The sequence below is a fragment of the Oncorhynchus nerka genome, linkage group LG19, assembly GCF_034236695.1.
Source record: "Oncorhynchus nerka isolate Pitt River linkage group LG19, Oner_Uvic_2.0, whole genome shotgun sequence".
Taxonomy (NCBI): Eukaryota; Metazoa; Chordata; class Actinopteri; order Salmoniformes; family Salmonidae; genus Oncorhynchus; species Oncorhynchus nerka.
Genome location: NC_088414.1, coordinates 20885012 through 20903702, shown reverse-complemented (window position 1 = coordinate 20903702; position 18691 = coordinate 20885012). Strand labels below are relative to the sequence as shown.

The 18691-nt window shown below is 42.9% G+C and overlaps 1 protein-coding gene across 1 annotated transcript in view; it reads right to left on the bottom strand.

Moving 5' to 3' along the window:
* Positions 1-685: 685 nt before the first annotated feature.
* The window catches only part of LOC115101180 (zinc finger protein 618-like), a 53855-nt gene continuing 35849 nt past the window's right edge, over positions 686-18691 (bottom strand). The window contains 10 exon segments of the mRNA XM_029620467.2: positions 686-10975; positions 10978-11190; positions 12136-12306; positions 13588-13665; positions 14411-14455; positions 15163-15240; positions 16134-16229; positions 16388-16477; positions 17375-17458; positions 17856-17945. Coding sequence (XP_029476327.2) covers positions 9588-10975; positions 10978-11190; positions 12136-12306; positions 13588-13665; positions 14411-14455; positions 15163-15240; positions 16134-16229; positions 16388-16477; positions 17375-17458; positions 17856-17945 — 2333 coding nt within the window. The 3' untranslated portion in view covers positions 686-9587.

Sequence of the window (18691 nt, the reverse complement as noted above, 5' to 3'; positions counted from 1 at the left end):
GTTTTTTCCCTCTCTCTCCTCTGCTTTCTAAATGACCAAATATTTGAGCTGCCCTAACACTTGTGATGTAAGCAATAACAAACTTGGCATCCAACTCTTGTGGTTAAATGGTATGGAAAAACTCACCTTCAGCAGTGGGGCAGGGAAATGGAGGCCCGGATGGGCACATGTGCTGTGAATTAGCTTTCGCGGGCAGGCTAGTTGTGGGAGTAACCTTAGAAACCATCAAGGGTGTTTCTGCATGGCTGCAGTCTGCAGTGCCTCGGGGGCTCAGTGACCCGGGTACGAGTGGAGGAAGAAAGACAGCAGGCCGAAACCCACGCTCCCCCTCGCTCTCTCACCACACCAGTGGCCCCCAGGGAACCCTCACACGCACCTCCAACCAACCACCCTCTGTATGGCTTCTCTCCATCCTTCCATGAGAGTCTTCTCTCTCACTCTGCCTTTATGTAAGGCCTCTCACCCCTTTCCATGAACCCTCAGTTTTTCCCTCAGCAGCTTTCTTTCTCTCCATGTGGAAGTCCTCTGTATGGCACTGAAAAAAGCAGCCACCTGTCTCAGTATGTTCATATTTGAGTGTCTCTCTCTCTAACTTGGTCTACATGTTAAGAGTCCTTTCTGTCTCACAAACACACTCCTCTCAATGCATCCACACTGCACATTAGAACGTGGTCAGAGGATAATGCTCATTTCAGCCAGTTTATTCACACAGCACATACTACAGTGGGTAAAGTATTTCAGAACATTCTACAGTGCAGTCACTTCTGACATTCTGAAACAAAACACTTTGTATCCTATCATCAGCAGTATATCAAAATAGTCACTACAAAAGTATAAATTAGGCCTACCGATAAGACAAATATGGTGGAATTAAAATAAGTTAAAATAAAAATAATTGTAGTCTAGCAGAGTATAAAAAGTACAAACAATATGACATGTTTCCATAAAACAAGACAAACAACATTGATGCTCAATTAGAATTGAGAATAGTCTAAATTTCTGAAGGAGAAGGAAAGAGTATTTGTTAGCCATCTTGTACTTACAGTGAACATTAGCATCTTGTTATACCCACCGGATAAAAACAAGACCTGCGTTTCTGCGAAGCCATTAGTTAGCGGCAAAATATATATATTTTTGTCATCTGAATTCAGTTCTTTATAAGAAACAGTATTTGAGTTGTGTGTATCAAAACCCTTGAAATGCTAGTTTATAAAAAGAGGTATGGCGTTATCAAACTGTACGCCTCATTTCTGCAACACTTGCTCCCTCTACTGACGTAAAACAGTTATTGTATTCGCATGCTGCCACCCCTTGAAAGGAGGCTGAAGTTGCCCCTAGACACTGATCTGAGGTCAACTGCCTATGAGCAACTTCTGACCCCTGAAACGATTCCGTTTTAGAATAAACACTCTGGCTTACACGATAGAATAGATCAGTCCTCTCATATTGATTGCATGCATATCTTTGTTATAAATTCTCATCCTACCAACAAAGTGTACGAGGCAAGTGTATAGTATTGGAGATCACCAAATCAACGACTGCATGTCCAGGAGAATTTACTGTTGGAAATTCTTATGTAAGATCTACAGGTTAAATCCCTCGACTATGGTTGTCTAAAAAAAATACCACTTAAAAATGAAATCAATTTCAGTGGCATTATCTATATCCTACACTTATTATTTCATTATATTCATCATGTCGGACAAAATCATAGCCTTAAATGTATGTCCTTGAGTTCTGGAGGTAAAAAAAGAACTCAGATGCTATGGACAGAGGAAAGTTAAGTCAACCATCTATACTGAATAGACATGTTAACAACATGTGTGTACCTAGGTGTGTGTGACACTCATTTCCAATATAGTACTGGTCTAGCTAGCCAGTTGGATTCCAACTTATTTGTGCAAGGCTTCACAAAGGCAACAATAGATTTCACAAACAACTCCTAAATGAGAAAGTGGAGTGTGTCACTGAATGGAGGACAGACAAAACTCAAGTGCGGGGATGGATCAACCATGCCAATTTTTTTTACCCTACAAGAAAAATCAGTGCATGAATTAAAAGCATAAAACCATAATTGCCACACCAGTAAGTTTCTTTGGACTATTTGCTTTTGGATAAATTAATACATGGGTCTATATTCGATGTAAAAAGTACAAACGACAAAATGAAGACTAAGAAAGACTAATATATCAGAAACGGACATATTATACATAAAGACATGGAGTTTGGTATAGTGAGACTGTCTTTAAAAACAACAAGGGTTAAAAGAGAAGAGAACCTGTTTGTAGACCTCATTAAATCTCACAAACCATGTTTCCATCCAGTTTTTATGCGAGTAAAGTCATAGCGTATAAATCAAACATCCTGACAACTGATGGAAACAGGAAGTTTCGGTACCATTTCATAAATGCTGACAGATAATTTGTTTGTTTGACATGGTGGGATCTTTCTGTGTCTGTAAAATGTATTTTGCGAGAAATGGCAGTGGAAACGCCCTTATGCTCAAATATTTATAGAACAACCATCATATCGAAGTACATTTGGAGTCACATGATGATATGGTGTGTGGTCCTCCCTCAATGACTCGGGAAACCACACAGTTTATTAAACTACAGAATAAATTATTTATGATGAACTTCACAGGGTGGTGAAAGTGCCGATTCTGGTAACATGATGATCGATGCTTGACTGCCGTTTGACAAACATATTCTAATCCATAATAATCTCATCATGTAGACTAGCCTACCCACACGGTATTTGATAGTTGTTGGCTAGATCGCACATGCCAAGACCAGAGTAGGCACATTTGCTATTTAATGCAACAGTTTGTGTGACAAAACTGTAGAGTAGCTAGCTAAAGTTGGCCCTTTCCTACATTAGCCATGATGGACATCGAGATTTGGACTTGTGGATTTAATTCTCGGTAATGGCCAATGATTATAATGGTGATTCTGATCCAACCATTAATTCAATCATTGTTGTGCCCTTGGCCCGAGAGGATGGAAGTTCAATATGTAGCTAGATGTAGAAGGCTAATGTTAACTAGCTAACGTTGCCCAAGAATGGAAGTTAGGCTAGCGAGCAAGCATTTTAGCCAGGTAGCCTAGGACAACAAAAAAGTAGTGTGTACTGTATGACAGAGTGATAGACCGTTTCATCAACAATAACGAGAGGAGGATGGCATTGGCGTTTCTCAACAAATAGGGAGAGTCAACATATTTTTCTACTTGTATGAACGTGCACACACACACATAAATCAGAACCATGGACAGCCAAATTATATTTAGCTTACAGTGATTGGACTAAATTGTGAGTGATTGGGCCTCCCAAGTGGCGCAGCAGTCTAAGGACCTGCATCCCTACAGACCCGGGTTCGATCCCAGCCTGTGTCACAACCGGCCGTGACCGGGTGTCCCATAGGGCGGTGCATAATTGGCCCAGCGTCGTCCGGGTTAGGCGGTGAGAGCTTTACTTTGCTCATCGTGTTCTAGCGACTCCTTATGGTGGGCAGGGTGCCTACAGGCTGACCTCGGTTATCAGTTGAACGGTGTTTCCTCCTACACATTGGTGCAGCTGGCTTCCGGGTTAAGCGGGTGGGTGTTAAGGTTTGGCGGGTCTGGCTTCCCCAGTGATTTTATCCACGCACTGCTACTGGAGTTTTATTCTGTACATAAAAACTTATGTGAAAAAGTATATTTTCTGTGCATAAAACATCACACACTGATTTTTTATCTGGAACAAATCTGTTTTGTGGACACACCACTTGTGGGAAAATGCTCATATTCTTTTAATGCATGTTTTTTTATAATTGCATGAAAATCTGTCACCAATTGGATGAAAACACAGCTACCGACGGTTAAGTAGAGTTAAAATCTATAAAGACGTATAATTTTCATTTGGAAAACAACAAATTGGTTGCCATCCCATTCCACTTTCTGGGAAGAGCAGTTTGATACTCCCATTCACTGAACAAAATTACACGCAAGATGTAAAGTGTTGGTCCCATGTTTCATGAGCTGAAATAAAAGATCACAGAAAATGTTCCATACGCACCAAAAGCTTATTTCTTGCAAATGTTGTGCACAAATGTGTTCCATCCCTTTCAGTGAGCATTTCTCCTTTGCCAAGAGAATCTATCCACCTGACAGGTGTGGCATATCAAGAAGCTGATTAAACAGCATGATGATTACACAGGTGCACATTGTGCTGGGGACAATAAAAGGCGACTAAAATGTGCAGTTTGGTCAAACACAATGCCACAGATGTCTCAAGTTTTGAGGGAGCATGCAATTGACTGACTACAGAATGTCCCACCAGAGCTGTTGCAAAGAAAATGTGATGTTCATTTATCTATCATAAGCCACCTACGTCATTTTAGAGAATTTGTCAGTGCGTCCAACTGGCCTCACAACCGCAAACCACGTGTATAGCGTTGTGTGGGCAAGCAATATGCTGATGTCAACATTATGAACAGAGTGCCCCATGTTTGCGGTGGGGTTATGTAGGGGCAGGCATAAGCTACGGACAACAAACTGCATTTTATCGAAAGCTATTTGAATGCACAGAAATAACGTGATGAGATCCTGAGGCCCATTTTCATGCCATTCATGAGCCGCCATCACCTTATGTTTCAGCATGGTAATGCACAGCCACATGTCGCAAGGATCTGTACACAATTCCTGGACACTGAAAATGTCCCAGTTCTTCCCTGGCCTGCATACTCACCATACATGTCACCCACTGAGTACAGTGTGTTCCAGTTCCCACCAATATCCAGCAACTTCACACAGCCATTGAAGAGGAGTGGGACAACATTCCACAGGCCACAATCAACAGCCTGATCAACTCTATGCGAAGGAGATGTGTCGCGCTCTGGTCACACCAGATACAGACTGGTTCTGATCCATGCCCCTACTTTATTTATTTTTTAAGGTATCAGTGATCAGATGTATATCTGTATTCCCATTCATGAATAATCGATAGATTAGGGCCTAATGAATGTATTTCAATTGACTGATTTCCTTATATGAACTGTAACTTAAAATTGTTGCATGTTGGTTAATATTTTTGTTCAGTATAAAACAATCTTCACAATCCGAATGTTTCAGTTGAAGATCTTGTACACATTTCTGGCTACAAGATGTTTCAAATATGGGGCATTGAACAATCCCATTTGTGCAAATTTCTTGGTGTGGATGTGGAGGATTTGTTACATATTTTCTGGCATTGGGCCATAGTTTCCAACTATGTTTTATACTATTGTGTTATTTCTCCACAGAGAGTTAAATTGTGACTTTAAGGGAGAGACTTAAGGGAGAGATGCAACACGATAAAGAATCTCTTGATTCTGCTGGGGAAAGTTTTCATTTTTTAAACTCAAAACCGATATGTTAGTATTAGATTCTTTCAAAATAACTGTCAAACAATATTATACACTGGGATGATTTATTGCAAAAGAAAGTGGGAGGTCAAGATTTTACTGAGAAGTTGGACCAAATAACACATCAAGAGGGTTGGGCCTGATTTCATAGACAAATGAAATGTGCTCCTGATAGCCAGTTATATGACAATGTGTCCACCACACCGAGGTAGTGGGGTGTTCTGGGGGAGGTGTGGCGGTTAGTCTGGGGGACCATGAATCTTTAGCTCCCACTTCCCTAATGTGGGATGGCTATTTGTAACGGCTGTCAATGGTATTACATGCCCACGATTGAACAAATTAAATAAAAGACAAGGAAAGAAAGGAAAGAAACCAAAAAATTAAATAATTTAAACAAATGACATCCATTAATAATACATTATGATTTCTTTTTGTTTTCTTCTTCAATGTCCACACTAGCTGTTCTCTCTGGGAATTTGAAGGGCCTTAATACTTCTATTAAACGTTCCTGCTGTCTTGATATCCTAGCAAGAAACCATATTAATATAGCAAAGTTCAAAGAAACACATCTGCTCATAAAGGACATACATAGAAAAGAGAATTTGTAAAAAATGACTGCTTTTTCATCAGCCCCAAACAAAACTAAAAGGTGTAATTATAATATTGGGTAAAGGCGAAGACCAAGAAGGCAGAATCACTTTCCTTAAATGTGTCCATAACGGAAAGAAAAATGCCTTAATGTGTATCCTCCAAATTCATATGATCCTAAGTTTTTTGATTCTCTGAACATATTGTTAGAATGAACTGGTTTCCATGTTGTTATCGGGACAGAAGAACGTATTATGCCTGTTTAAGTGGAAAGTGTACTCCTCTGCTTTAGGATTATTTGCTCGCCAGGCATCAATGAGGTTGTAATCAGAGTATATGCTGGAGAGACTTGGTCTCATTGTGCTTGTCTTGCATGTCTATAATTAAATAAGATATCAAAATTGGAAATGTTAACTGCGTTAGTGAGTTCTCAACAAACACTATTTTCAGACCAGGTAGCTATTACTCTTTCCAATGTCAAGAGAATTTAATTTACTGATAAGACAGAGAGCAGAATTTGCCATCCCTCGAGTTAGACTCAACCATTACTTTCATGGTATTCGTCCCAGTCGTTTACTGGCCAACAAGCTATGGACTAATGATCAATTAGCTGACATAGCGACTATTGAATCTGAAACACGGGAATTACCATCAGAACCCAAATGAATCAAATATTTTCCCACTTCTATAAAGAACTGTATACCTCGGATTATAAATCCACACCAACCCAGACTAAGTCCTTTCTAAAATAATTAAGAACACCTCTTCTATCAGAGGAAGCCACCTCACTGGGAGCCCAAATGTCTTTCAGTAAACTCAAAAGGACATTGAGGCTAGCATGATCACCTGGATGGGAGGGTATTCCTCCTGAGGTCTATTAGGTCCACTACTGCTCGAAATGATTAACACAGCTGTTCACAAAGGTTCATTTGGGAGAGATGTGAATACAGCACTAATTTCACTTTAAGTTTAAAAAAAAGGTAAGGATGCCTGCCAGTGTTCTTCCTATCTTTTATAAACATAAATATTAAAAGTTTTTTCCAAGATGCTGTCGTCCCATCTCGAGATTTACCCAAATTGGCCCACATGGGTTTGTTTAAAAACATTTATCCTTGGATAACCTCCCTCGACTATGACATATCTTAGATGCTCCTTGGGCTGTATTCTCTCTCCATGCAGGAAAAGCTTTTGATAGACCAGACATCTCTCTAAACTGAACAAAATCACAACGAGGGAAAGACGTAAGGACTATCCCTATCAAACTTTAAATAGTATTTCCAGGCACTAGCATTTCAACCCATCCTAAATTGTTTTAGACATGATTATTTTTCCCCTTGGCTGAATAGAGAGAAATATTGTCTCCTATTGCCATGGAAGAGGTGGTCTTCACAGATATACCCCTTAAACAATGTCAAGTATGCTTTGGTCCCATTATAGCTCACACAATTTCTATTTTGCGCCAGTTGTTAAACAACGCAACTAGGAATCAAAATGGCACGCTCCAATATATCACAAGAATGCCTTGCGATCTGTAGGGCAGCCTTTTGCATCCTCCCCAATGGTCCAAATTTGGAATCCGTACCTTTACCGGTATCATGGACAGAAATGGTTTGAGAATATTCCAAGATTTGAGATATACACATTACCAGGCAAATATTTTCTTTTGTACATTTAAAAAAAAATTTTTACGTCAGCTATGCTGGCGTAAGAAGTCCCTTGGGAAACCCAACTACCGAACCATCCAATGATGGGACTTATAAATAAATTATCTGGGCTCTGGAAAGGACTGATCTCTATAATATATAAACAACTTGGAAAGCTCATTCTGAGCTAGCCATTAAAAAAAAGGATTGTTCGACTGATCTAATTGAATCTGACTAACGAGCAGAACATGGAAAAATATGACCTACACAAACCATTCATTTAAAGTTTGTTCACAGACTGTATTTATCACCAAGGATGCGTTTTATGATCAAATTGGCCCCAACTCCCAACTGTTCACTGTGTCCCCTAAATCAGGTAGGCACATTTTTCAAATTATGTGGGAGTGCCCTGCAGTTAAATGTGCATCAATGTAAATATTCAATGCTTTGCATCTATTATGTTACTTAACAACGATAGCTCCTTGAACCTCTCAATAAGAGATGATTAACTGCTGGCAGGCAGCATTGCCACAAAAAAAAAGCTGTTGTGTCTTAGATGGCAATCACCTCACTCTCTCCCAATTCTCCAGTGGATACAGTTACTGTTAGAAGCTCTAATATCAGAATTATCCACAGCGAGAATGAATGGTGCTAATCAAGGAACAATTGAGGCCTGGACAAATATACTTGACTCTAAAGAATAATCTTAGCTAAAGCCTAATACATACAAATAAAATGTATAAAGCCCAACACATATACAAAATAATAAATTACAATAAATTGTATAGATTGTCTATGTGTGCCATTCAGAGGGCGAATGGGCAAGACAACATTATGAAGTGCCTTTGAACGGGGTATGGTAGTAGGTGCAACGCTGTTGTATTCACGCTCAACATTTTCCTGTGTGTGTCTCAAGAATGGTCCACCATCCAGAGGACATCCAGCCAACTTCACAACTGTGGAAAGCATTAGAGTGCATTTTGGAATGCTTTCGACACCTCTGGTCACCTGGAGGGGGGAGTGCTGACTGACGAGCAAACCTAGTTTCTAGGGGGGTGGGGAAACATGGTTTCCAGGTGTGGGGAGTTGGATGGAAACATGGTTTCCAGGTGTGGGGAGTTGGATGGAAACATGGTTTCCAGGTGTGGGGAGTTGGATGGAAACATGGTTTCCAGGTGTGGAGAGTTGGATGGAAACATGGTTTCCAGGTGTGGAGAGTTGGATGGAAACATGGTTTCCAGGTGTGGGGAGTTGGATGGAAACATGGTTTCCAGGTGTGGAGAGTTGGATGGAAACATGGTTTCCAGGTGTGGGGAGTTGGATGGAAACCCACTTCATTTAAGTTCTCTTTTCCTCTTTATATTGAATTTATTATTACTAAAATATATATAGCAATCAGGCCGACGAGTTCCTAATCACACCCACCCCAACCATCAAGTCATTCAGTATAGTCACTCAGTAACAGATCACTCCAATGGCACCATTGTCCAGAACGGATGTGATGCCAGGCCATACACAACCACCGAAGGCCAATCTTCCTCCTTTAGTCTTTCAAAGGGCTACTAAAGCCAGACAACTACAAGCCATTGAAGAAATGGTAAAAAGACGGCAGTTTGATAACATAGTAAAGGCATGAAATTGACTTTGACACATAAGGGTCAGAAGTGATTCAGTGAAAGCAAGATCTTTAAGGGCCAAAGAATAACAGCGGTTACTAGCTAGCACCAGACGCAACACCCCTTACTTACTATCCTTGTCATTTATCCTATCAATTTTAAAAGCAATTCAACCCCTGATAATACATTTGTTCTTTGTTGCATTTGGCACTAACCACAGTTTGATCAGCATCTTGAGAAGATCGCACTATGGGTACCGCTATCCCGCTGTAGAAAGTCTGTGTAGTCGTTGATGGGTCGGTCTAGGACAGTCGAGCTATGGTCGTGGTTCGGTCAGCCTTATTGGTCGGACCGTAACATTCAGGCCATGTTGGAGCGCAGGAAGATGAGTTTGTTCATCTCCTCGGCGGTGACCTGCTGCCTCCTCTTCATGGCCAAGCTCTGTTCGCAGACGCTCACACACTCGCTGCGGACACCCACAGCGGGCACGGCCAGCAGCCACAGTGCCAGGCGTGCCAGTCTGGGGTAGCGGTCACCCACAGTGGTGCTCCAGTAGTGGAAGAGGTCTGGGTTGGTACCCTGGAGGAGCGGTTCAGCCAGATACTGGAACACCTCCTGTCTCACCTGGGTCTGGCATTCATCTGACGACGCCTCACCCGACGACACGGCTACTACCCCTCTGGCATTCACCCCGCCCCTGGGGACGTCCACGCGGAGCCGTTTGAGTGTTGAGGGTCCATCCACATCCTCACCTCCGGACCCCCCACCGTCGCGGGCGTCTGTGGCCATCTCGCAGGCGTGGGCGATGATCTCCTCTTGCTGGTAGGCTGGGACAGGACGCAGCTTCAGCTGGGGGTCCAGCACCATGGCTACCTGGTGGGCTTTCTCCACCTTGAAGTTCTCCTTAAGAGCTTCCAGAAAGTAATGGCAGAGCTTGCTGGAGGTCCCCACTTCCCCAGCCTTGGAGGTGAACAGTTTCTCCAAGCGCAGGTAGACAGGTAGCACCTGTTGTAGGGTTGGCCTCCTCTGGCTGCTGAGTTCCAGGGCGGCCAGGCGCAGAGGGGCCAACAGGCAGGTCATTGTCCCTAGAAGGTGCTTGTTGAGGCCCTGCAGTGTGGAAGCCGTGGCCTTGCTCCTCCCATACGCCTCCAAGATCTGCTCAAAGTGGGAGTGCACCTGAAGGAGGGCCTCAGCCATGCGGTCCCAGCAGGGAGGAGTGGGGCTGAGCCCAGGGGGAGTGGAGGGGTTAGACATGCCCTCATCCGTGGCGGCGCTGGTGGACAAGAGGCTGGTGGAGGCGGCGATGTCGTGGCAGGCAGCCAACAGCTCAGCCAGCTCGTGGAGCCCCCTTGCCTGCAAGCTGTGCTTCCCCAGCACCGCTTGAACCACAGCACTCAACGAGCACCCGGCACACCGCAGGCACACCCTCCTCCGCCCGCCTCCACCCAGCGGCAAGCCCCCCACCCCCACCCGCGGCTCAGTCACGTACACCGTGCGGATGTCTGACATGACGAACTCCGACAGCACGTTCTGTGTCCACTGGTGCACCTGCTCTGGCGCCTCCCTCAGGTCTGCCTCCTTGACGCCTAAAACATAGCGCTTGAGCCTGGACCCCTCCACCTGGTAGGCTGTCAGCACTAGGCAGGCATCAGGTCCCACTGTCTGGGAGTGGCAGGTGACGGCAATGCCCAGGTAGGAGTTGGAACCCAGGGCGCAAGTCACCTTCACCTTGACCTGGTTGTACATGCGGGAAGCTGGCGTAGGGCCAGAGAGCTCATGTTGCCCAGGGCGTCGCGGGTGGAGTAGGCACCGTGGCGGGCACCCGTGTCCACCAGGGTCTGGGCTAGCTTCAGGAAGTCCTTGCTGTTGAGCATGTTGAGCATGCCCAGGTCTGTACACATCACCCTCAGGAGACGCTCGGCTACCTGTTGCCTTTCCTTCTCCGGTAACCCACCACTGTTCTCTGTGGAGAGAGAGGAATGGGAGAGATGCAGTGAGAGTGAGGAGGAGAGAGGGAGAGGAAAATAGAGAAAAACTATGGGAAAGGGAGGAAGAGATAGGAGAAAGAGTTTAAGCAAGAGAGATAAAGTATGTATTCATAGGCAGTGTGGCCAAAGTGTGTTTATTAGGGTGTCCAATCAAACAAGCATATTTTGACAAGGGGGCAAAATAATCACATCTCTATCATAATCCATTCAAAGGTTATTGGAGATTTGGCCAAAATGAAGGTGACTAAATCAATGGAGACCAGAGGAAAAAAGTGGTAATTAATCAGGATTATGGCATTGCGTCACATAGGCTGGATGCTGTGTGAGAATGCTAACCGACAGGCTAACTGACAGGCTAACCGACAGGCTAACTGACAGGCTTACCATAGAACACATCATCTTTCTTCTGGAATCCGGAGGACATAAAACAATATAGGAGGTAAGATGGATATTGATTTTGAAACATGCATTTTTATATTTTAGTATACGCTTTTCATATTAAATTCCTGTTCTGTTCAGAAGATTTCTTACAAAAACAAGCCTCTCTCTGACATGTCAACGGAGCACTGAGCATACTGCAAGCTTTTTACTTGCAAAGCCTTTTACATTTCATTTAGATTGTGCCATGCTCATTTAGATTTTTGCGACCTGCAGAAACAACTTTGCAGACTACAACCACAACATGTCAAATCCTCAAAGGTTTCTGCAAAAGAAATGGCACCGCTCTGTCAACAGAGCTTGGTGCTTATCATCGGATTTATTCCGTTACGAAATACGAATCATGTTCTGGTAAAATGTATTTTATAACACAAGTGAAATTTCATCACCATAGCACATTTTCAAGAGTGGGTGGAAACCCTGTTTATTCATAGGCAGCATTGACTAGAACAGCGATATTGAATGATTCGTAGCTTACTCACGGTTGATGGAGTGTTTTCTCTGTGCAGCCTGGGATTGAGCCTGTATCTGGACTTGAACTATTTGAGCTTGGGCCTGATGCTGGGGCTGGGGGGACCTCCATAACTGGTCCTGTGAGGCTGGGCCTGGTGATGTCTTTGGAGACTCCCCTTTGGTATGCTTTTCATTATCCGCTGAGGGGAAACAGACAGAAGGTCGGTTAACTGTTAAGCTAGGGTTACAGTATCTAACCGCTACAAGCTACAGAGGGAGAGCTAAAGGCTAATAGCTAAAGTGTTCGTAATTGGTTAATTGTTATAGGGCCATATACACTGAACCAAAATATAAACGCAACATGTAAAGTGTTGGTCCCATTCAGGAGCTGAAATAAAAAATCCCAGAAATGTTTCATATGCACAAAAAGCTTGTGCACAAATTTGTTTACATCCCTGTTAGTGAGCATTTCTCCTTTGCCAAGATAATTCATCAACCTGACGGATGTGGCAAATCAAGAAGCTGATTAAACAGCATGATCATTACACAGGTGCACCTTGTGCTGAGGACAATATTGGCCACTTTAAAATGAGCAGTTTTGCCACAACACAATGCCACAAATATCTCACATTTTGAGGGAGTGGGCAATTGGCATGCTGACTGCAGGAATGTCAAACAGAGCTGTTGACAGAAAAGTGAATGTTACTTTTTCTACCATAAGCTGCCTCCAATGTCGTTTTAGAGAATTTGGCAGTAAGTCCAACCGGCCTCACAACCGCAGACCACGTGTAACCAAGCAAGCCCAGGACCTCCACATCCGGCTTCTTCAACTGCGGGATTGTCTGAGGGGGTGCTGAGGACTATTTCTGTCTGTAATACAACCCTTTTTATGGTAAAAACCCTTTCGTATTGGCTGGGCCTGCCTTCCCAGTGGGTGGGCCTGGCTGCCAAGTGGGTGGGCCTGTGCCATCCAAGTCCCACCCGTGGATTAAGGCCTAATGAATGTATTTCAGTTGACTGATGACCTTTAATGAACTGCAGCGTAAACTTCCAGAGGGTTAGCTAAAAGCTGAGGGTTAGCTAGTGGCTAACAGTTAGATGGGGTTAGAAAACAACCAATAATTAACCAAAGGAGTAGGTACACATAAAACTACAGGGGTGACAATGGTCATAACACAAATAAAGTGCATAATAAATGTAATATGTAAAACATTTGATGTGTGATATATATCTTAACCTTATCGTGTGATATACAGCAGCTGTTTGTGTCAAACTATTCCAAAATGAAGGTGTAGTTTGAAAGAATATCAAAGTACTTTAAGAATCCAAAGTATCAAGCCATTAACAAGCGTAGAATTCAACTTCAACTTGGACTGAGACCAACTTGATCAAGCTGAAAGCTTGCCTCCCAGCCATTTGACGACTACACTCCATGAGTAGAGCCAGTCGGGTATATCTCCCTCTAGGTGCAGGTAACTCACCAGCGTGGGACTGCATGTGCTCCAGCAGGTTGTTGTAGAACTGGAACGGGATGCCACAGGCGCCACATGTGTAGGGTTCTAGAAACACAAGGCCCAGAATAAGGCTTCCCGTAGCATAAGAAAGAGCACATCCACTGTAGACCTGTCCAGTCTATTCCCGGAGCGTCGCTAGATCTAGGTCACTGCCGGCAAAGTTTCATTTTACCGCATATAAAAATACAGGGACATGTTCAACCTACTTAATTTCATATTTTATTATCTATGTATGCCATTTAAGGGTGATTGAGTCTTCCTACCTAGTGACATTGTCTCTGTCGCTTTGTCTTTGGGGTTCTAGCAGCATTAGGTCCTGATTGTTGTGAAGTACTTTGTGGCTAATTATTATTATTTTTTTTTTGATTGCATAGGTTTGATTGCATAGGTTTTTCATGACATTTTCCCACCTGGCTTGTCAACTGTAACAGGTTATTGTTGAAGGGCACAGAATCATTATGCCCAGCTGGGGTAAAGTATGAGTCAGCAAAAAAAGTCCCTCATCTCATGTCATGACACCACTTAAAACAGTCATACAACACCTAGTCTCTTCCATTCGCCATGGATTAACCTGCCTAAATTCAACCCTTCACATCAAGTACTACAGGGTCACAAACACTGCCTAAATGGAGGTGCAAGTGTGACAAGCCCAAATGAACAGGGTAAAATGACGAGTAGGAAAATATCACTGGCAGCAGCTGTTTCTCATTATGGTCAAAATACACTAAATGGAGAGGGTGAAATTTGTTTGTGTTTGCAGGCAGGCAGGTAGAGAGAGGAGTGGACTCACTCTGTGATGCAGGGAACGAACCGGTCACCAGGGGGCTTGGAGTACCTGAGTGAGAGGAAGTGAGTGACATCCGACTCAGACACACTGCATTGGTTTTCAGATAAAATTCCCTACCCTTTCAGAGTGTGCACTTTCTCTCCTCCCCTTGTGGATTTAAAAGCATTCGATTGATGTAGGCATGGGCTAGACCGGATGTTTCCACTACATTTCCTAGACCAATCCATTATTTTTGAATCCACAAGGGGGAGCAAACGAGTGTATACTTCAGAAAGCAGGGTGGAGAATCAGACTACAGCCTTGATTTGAATGTGGTTATATGCTTGGACTCTAAGCCAATGTTTCCCAACCCTGGTCCTCAAGTACCCCCAACAGTACATCGTTTCGTTGTAGCCCTCGACAAACACTCAACACAAACTCATTCAACTCATTGAGGGTTTGATGATTAGTTGACAAGTTGAATCAGGTGTGCATGTCCAGAGTTCTAATAAAACTGTGTACTGTTGGGGGTACTCGAGGACATGGGTTGGGAAACACTGCACTAAGCCACCAACACTCACATTTCTGCCTGATTCACTCTCCATCTACCTCCATGTTCTACCCAGGTCTCAGTAAGAACACATCGTCTCCCTATGTATTGACATTCACAGCTAATGATTGTCAGAGTTGCCCAACTGAAAATATACTGCACTGTGCAGAGAGACATTAATAAAATGCACAAGTATACAGCTAATGAGAAGCGCCTCAGTGCTCACCGCTTGAGTTCTGGGAACTGTTGGTGTCCACCAAGCTGGACTGGGTTTTGCTCTCTATTTTCCGACTGAAGGGACTGTCTGTGGAATATATCAAATCAAATTGTATTAGTCACATGCTTGGTAAACAACTGGTGTAGACTAACAGTGAAATGCTTACGGGCCCTTCCCAACAATGCAGAGAGAAAGAAAATAAGAGACATAATAGATAAGTAACACACTAAATTTAAAAAAGTATGAATAAATACAATGTTTTAACTGACAACACCCAAAGAAAACCCATTGCGCTCTCCAAAAAGGTTTCTTACTTGGTGTGTAAAAACAGTCCAGATAGACGCCAAAAAAAAACAACGTTACTTTTGAGTGTAGGCCTCTGACATGGGTGAAAAACAGGTGGCTACATAACGTATCATACAATAATGATGCAATATCTGCTTTCTGAAGCCCATACAATTCTGATCCAGTAAAATGACCATCATGGGTACTGCATATTGAGTGTCACCTTGGGATGATTCATTGCTTTTTCGTCACCGGATTCAATAAAAAAAGGGAATATTCACCCATAGCATTTGAATAAGAGTCCTACTATTCTTGTCCACCATCTCCTTTGACCCATTATTCTGTGCTTAGAGGAGTGTGTCAAGCTTTAAATAGCTCTGCTTAGACAGACTAGTCAGTGGAGACAGAGGAACTGATCAGGTGAGAGATATGACAGACAAGACGAGCGAGGGAGTGCTTTCGGATCACAGCAGAGAAAGTTGAGACAAAACGATCTGCGGGAGGAGGTTGTAGCCTTGCTTTACAGTGATATCACAATGTTACATAACGACAGTTAGGGTTTGAACCTGCCCACTTCATTATAAACTCTCCGGTCCATTTTAAGGTCTAAAAGTTTACATCTTTAAGTGGTTTGGGACACCTTCTTTGGTTGTCACTCTATATATACATTCACATCCTAGCTCAGTTGTCCATACCGGTTTCTAATTTAGTGGCACTGTACTTGCTGACGTCCATGTTTCCACCCACACTTCCACGTGACCGAGGCGACTTCATATTATCGAAGGACCAATCTGTGGGTAGAGAGTTGTGTCAGTACCATCAAATAAATAAGTGCCAACTTATCTACCTACTTTAACTGAACTGATGACCTAACACAGGTGACGAGAGTTTGGGAGGTTAGACTACAACAGATGACTAGTCCCTTCCGTAGACCTGTGAGAGGACTTACTCGTTGGTTGGTGAAGAGCCACATGTTCCTGGTATGGGTTGAAGTACTTGTACTGCTTCCCACAGAACTCACACACGTAGCTCCCAGTTTCTGTGGGAGAAATTGACAAAAGTTACTCAAAATGTCACATTACTTGCATTCAATAAAAATAACTTCCTGTAATGATAGAAGAACAACATGTGTAGCATCTCTGGTGGTTCCCTGAAATGGTTCCCATCATTTTCAGTGCTTTGAATTGAGCCTGAATTATTCCCCAAATCTAATCATATTGTATTAAGCTCATAATGGGATATAATCTACTAATATCTATCCTCAGAGCTAAATACATTGCATCCATGAGGTAAAGCACTACATGCTAAAACTAATAACATTGCCTTAACACACTGCAAAAGGATGGATCTCAGATACATAATCAACCACTTTGCAGTATACACTGACTGTACAAAACACAGATGATAGACTGACTAGGTGAAAGCTATGATCCCTTATTGATGTCACCTGTTAAATCCACTTCAACATCAGTGTAGATGAAGAGGAGACGACAGGTTAAAGAAGAATTTGTAGGCCTCGAGACAATTGAGACATGGAAGGTGTATGTGTGCCATTCAGAGGGTGAATGGGCAAGACAAAAGATTTAAGTGCCTTTAAACGGGGTATGGTAGTATGTGCCAGTTTTTCTCACGCAACAGTTTTCCATGTGTATCAAGAATGGTCCACCACCCAGAGGACATCCAGCCAACTTGACATAACTATGGGAAGCATTAGTCAACATGGACCAGCATCCCTGTGGAACACTTTCGTCACCTTGTAGTCCATGCCCCCGATTAATTGAGGCTGTTCTGAGGGTAAAAGGGGGTGCAACTCAATTTTAGGATGGTGTTCCTAATGTTTTGTACACTCAGTGTATATCTCGCACAGTATGGTGTGCCCAATAGCAAAACCCAAATCAGCCAAGCAACAGCAGACCAGCATGCAGCGCAGCCTTACTTGGTCCCATCTTCTGGAATGGTTCCACTGGCGGCTCCTCCTTGAGGTCTTCAACAGGTCCTAGAACCACCTGCTCATATGGGTCTGGGGGTAGAGGGGGAGACCGAGAGCGATATGGAGGAAGGGGTCAAGGGTACTTTCTTTAGAGCAGCAGTAGCCGTGGAAGTGAAGGTTCAATCAAATTGCTTAAGAGCTACAATTACATTATTACTACAAATATCAGCCCTGTGACTGGCTAGTTTCCTGTTTTAAGCATTTGAGATCTTCCTTTTACTAGGGACTTTACATGCTCAACTTCCAAGGAATTCATTAACAAAACCACTAACTTTTATGGAACTGCAAGTCAAGTCAACATCGCCACGGAGACAGAACAAGTTCCCATTTGAATTCAAAAACAGACACCGAAGAGAAAGGCCTAGTAGGAACAAAAAAATGGAAAGTAAAAGGAGGAGAAGAGAGGTTAGGTAGGCAAGTCCATTACCGTCAACAGCATGCAGGTCACGATGCTCCTGGAAGCAGCTGTAGTACTTGTATTTCTTCCCGCAGATGTCACAGGAGTAGCGGAAGCTATCTGCGGCACACACAACGATGTCACAACCCACTAGTCACTGCCTAGCTCACAGCAGTAATTTCTTTCACTTCTCAATAAGGTATAAAAACAGTGAATGTTTTTTTTTTTTCCGTGTTGTTGGTCCGTCGACTTTGCTTTTGTGCAGTGTGGATTATTCCATGTCGTACAGGAAGAAGATTGTGGTTTTTTTGAGATGTGACCTATTCTCTTACTGGGAGAATTATCAAGGTGGTGTTGTGAAGAGAATGGTGCAGGTCGAAAACATATGGTTTGTAGCTACAGAGCCTTCAGAAAGTATTCACACCCTTGACTTTTTCCACATTTTGTTGTCTTACAGCCTGACTTTAAAATAGATTAAAATGTGATTTTATCATCACTGGCCTACACACAATACTCCATAATGTCAAAGTGGAAGTGTTTTTAGACATTTTTACAAATTAATAAAACATTTTAAAGCTGAAATGTCTCGAGTCAATAAGTATTACACTCCTTTGTTATGGCTAGCCTAAATGAGTATAAATGTGCTTAACAATTCACATAATAAGTTGCATGGACTCACTGTGTGTGCAATAAGTGTTTAACATGATATCTGAATGACTACCTCATCTCTGTACCCCACACATACAGATACTTGTAAGGTCCCTCAGTCGAGTAGTGAATTTCAAACACAGATTCAACCACAAAGACCAGGGAGCTTTTCCAATGCCAAAGAAGGGCACCTATTGGTAGATGAAAAAAAAAAAAAA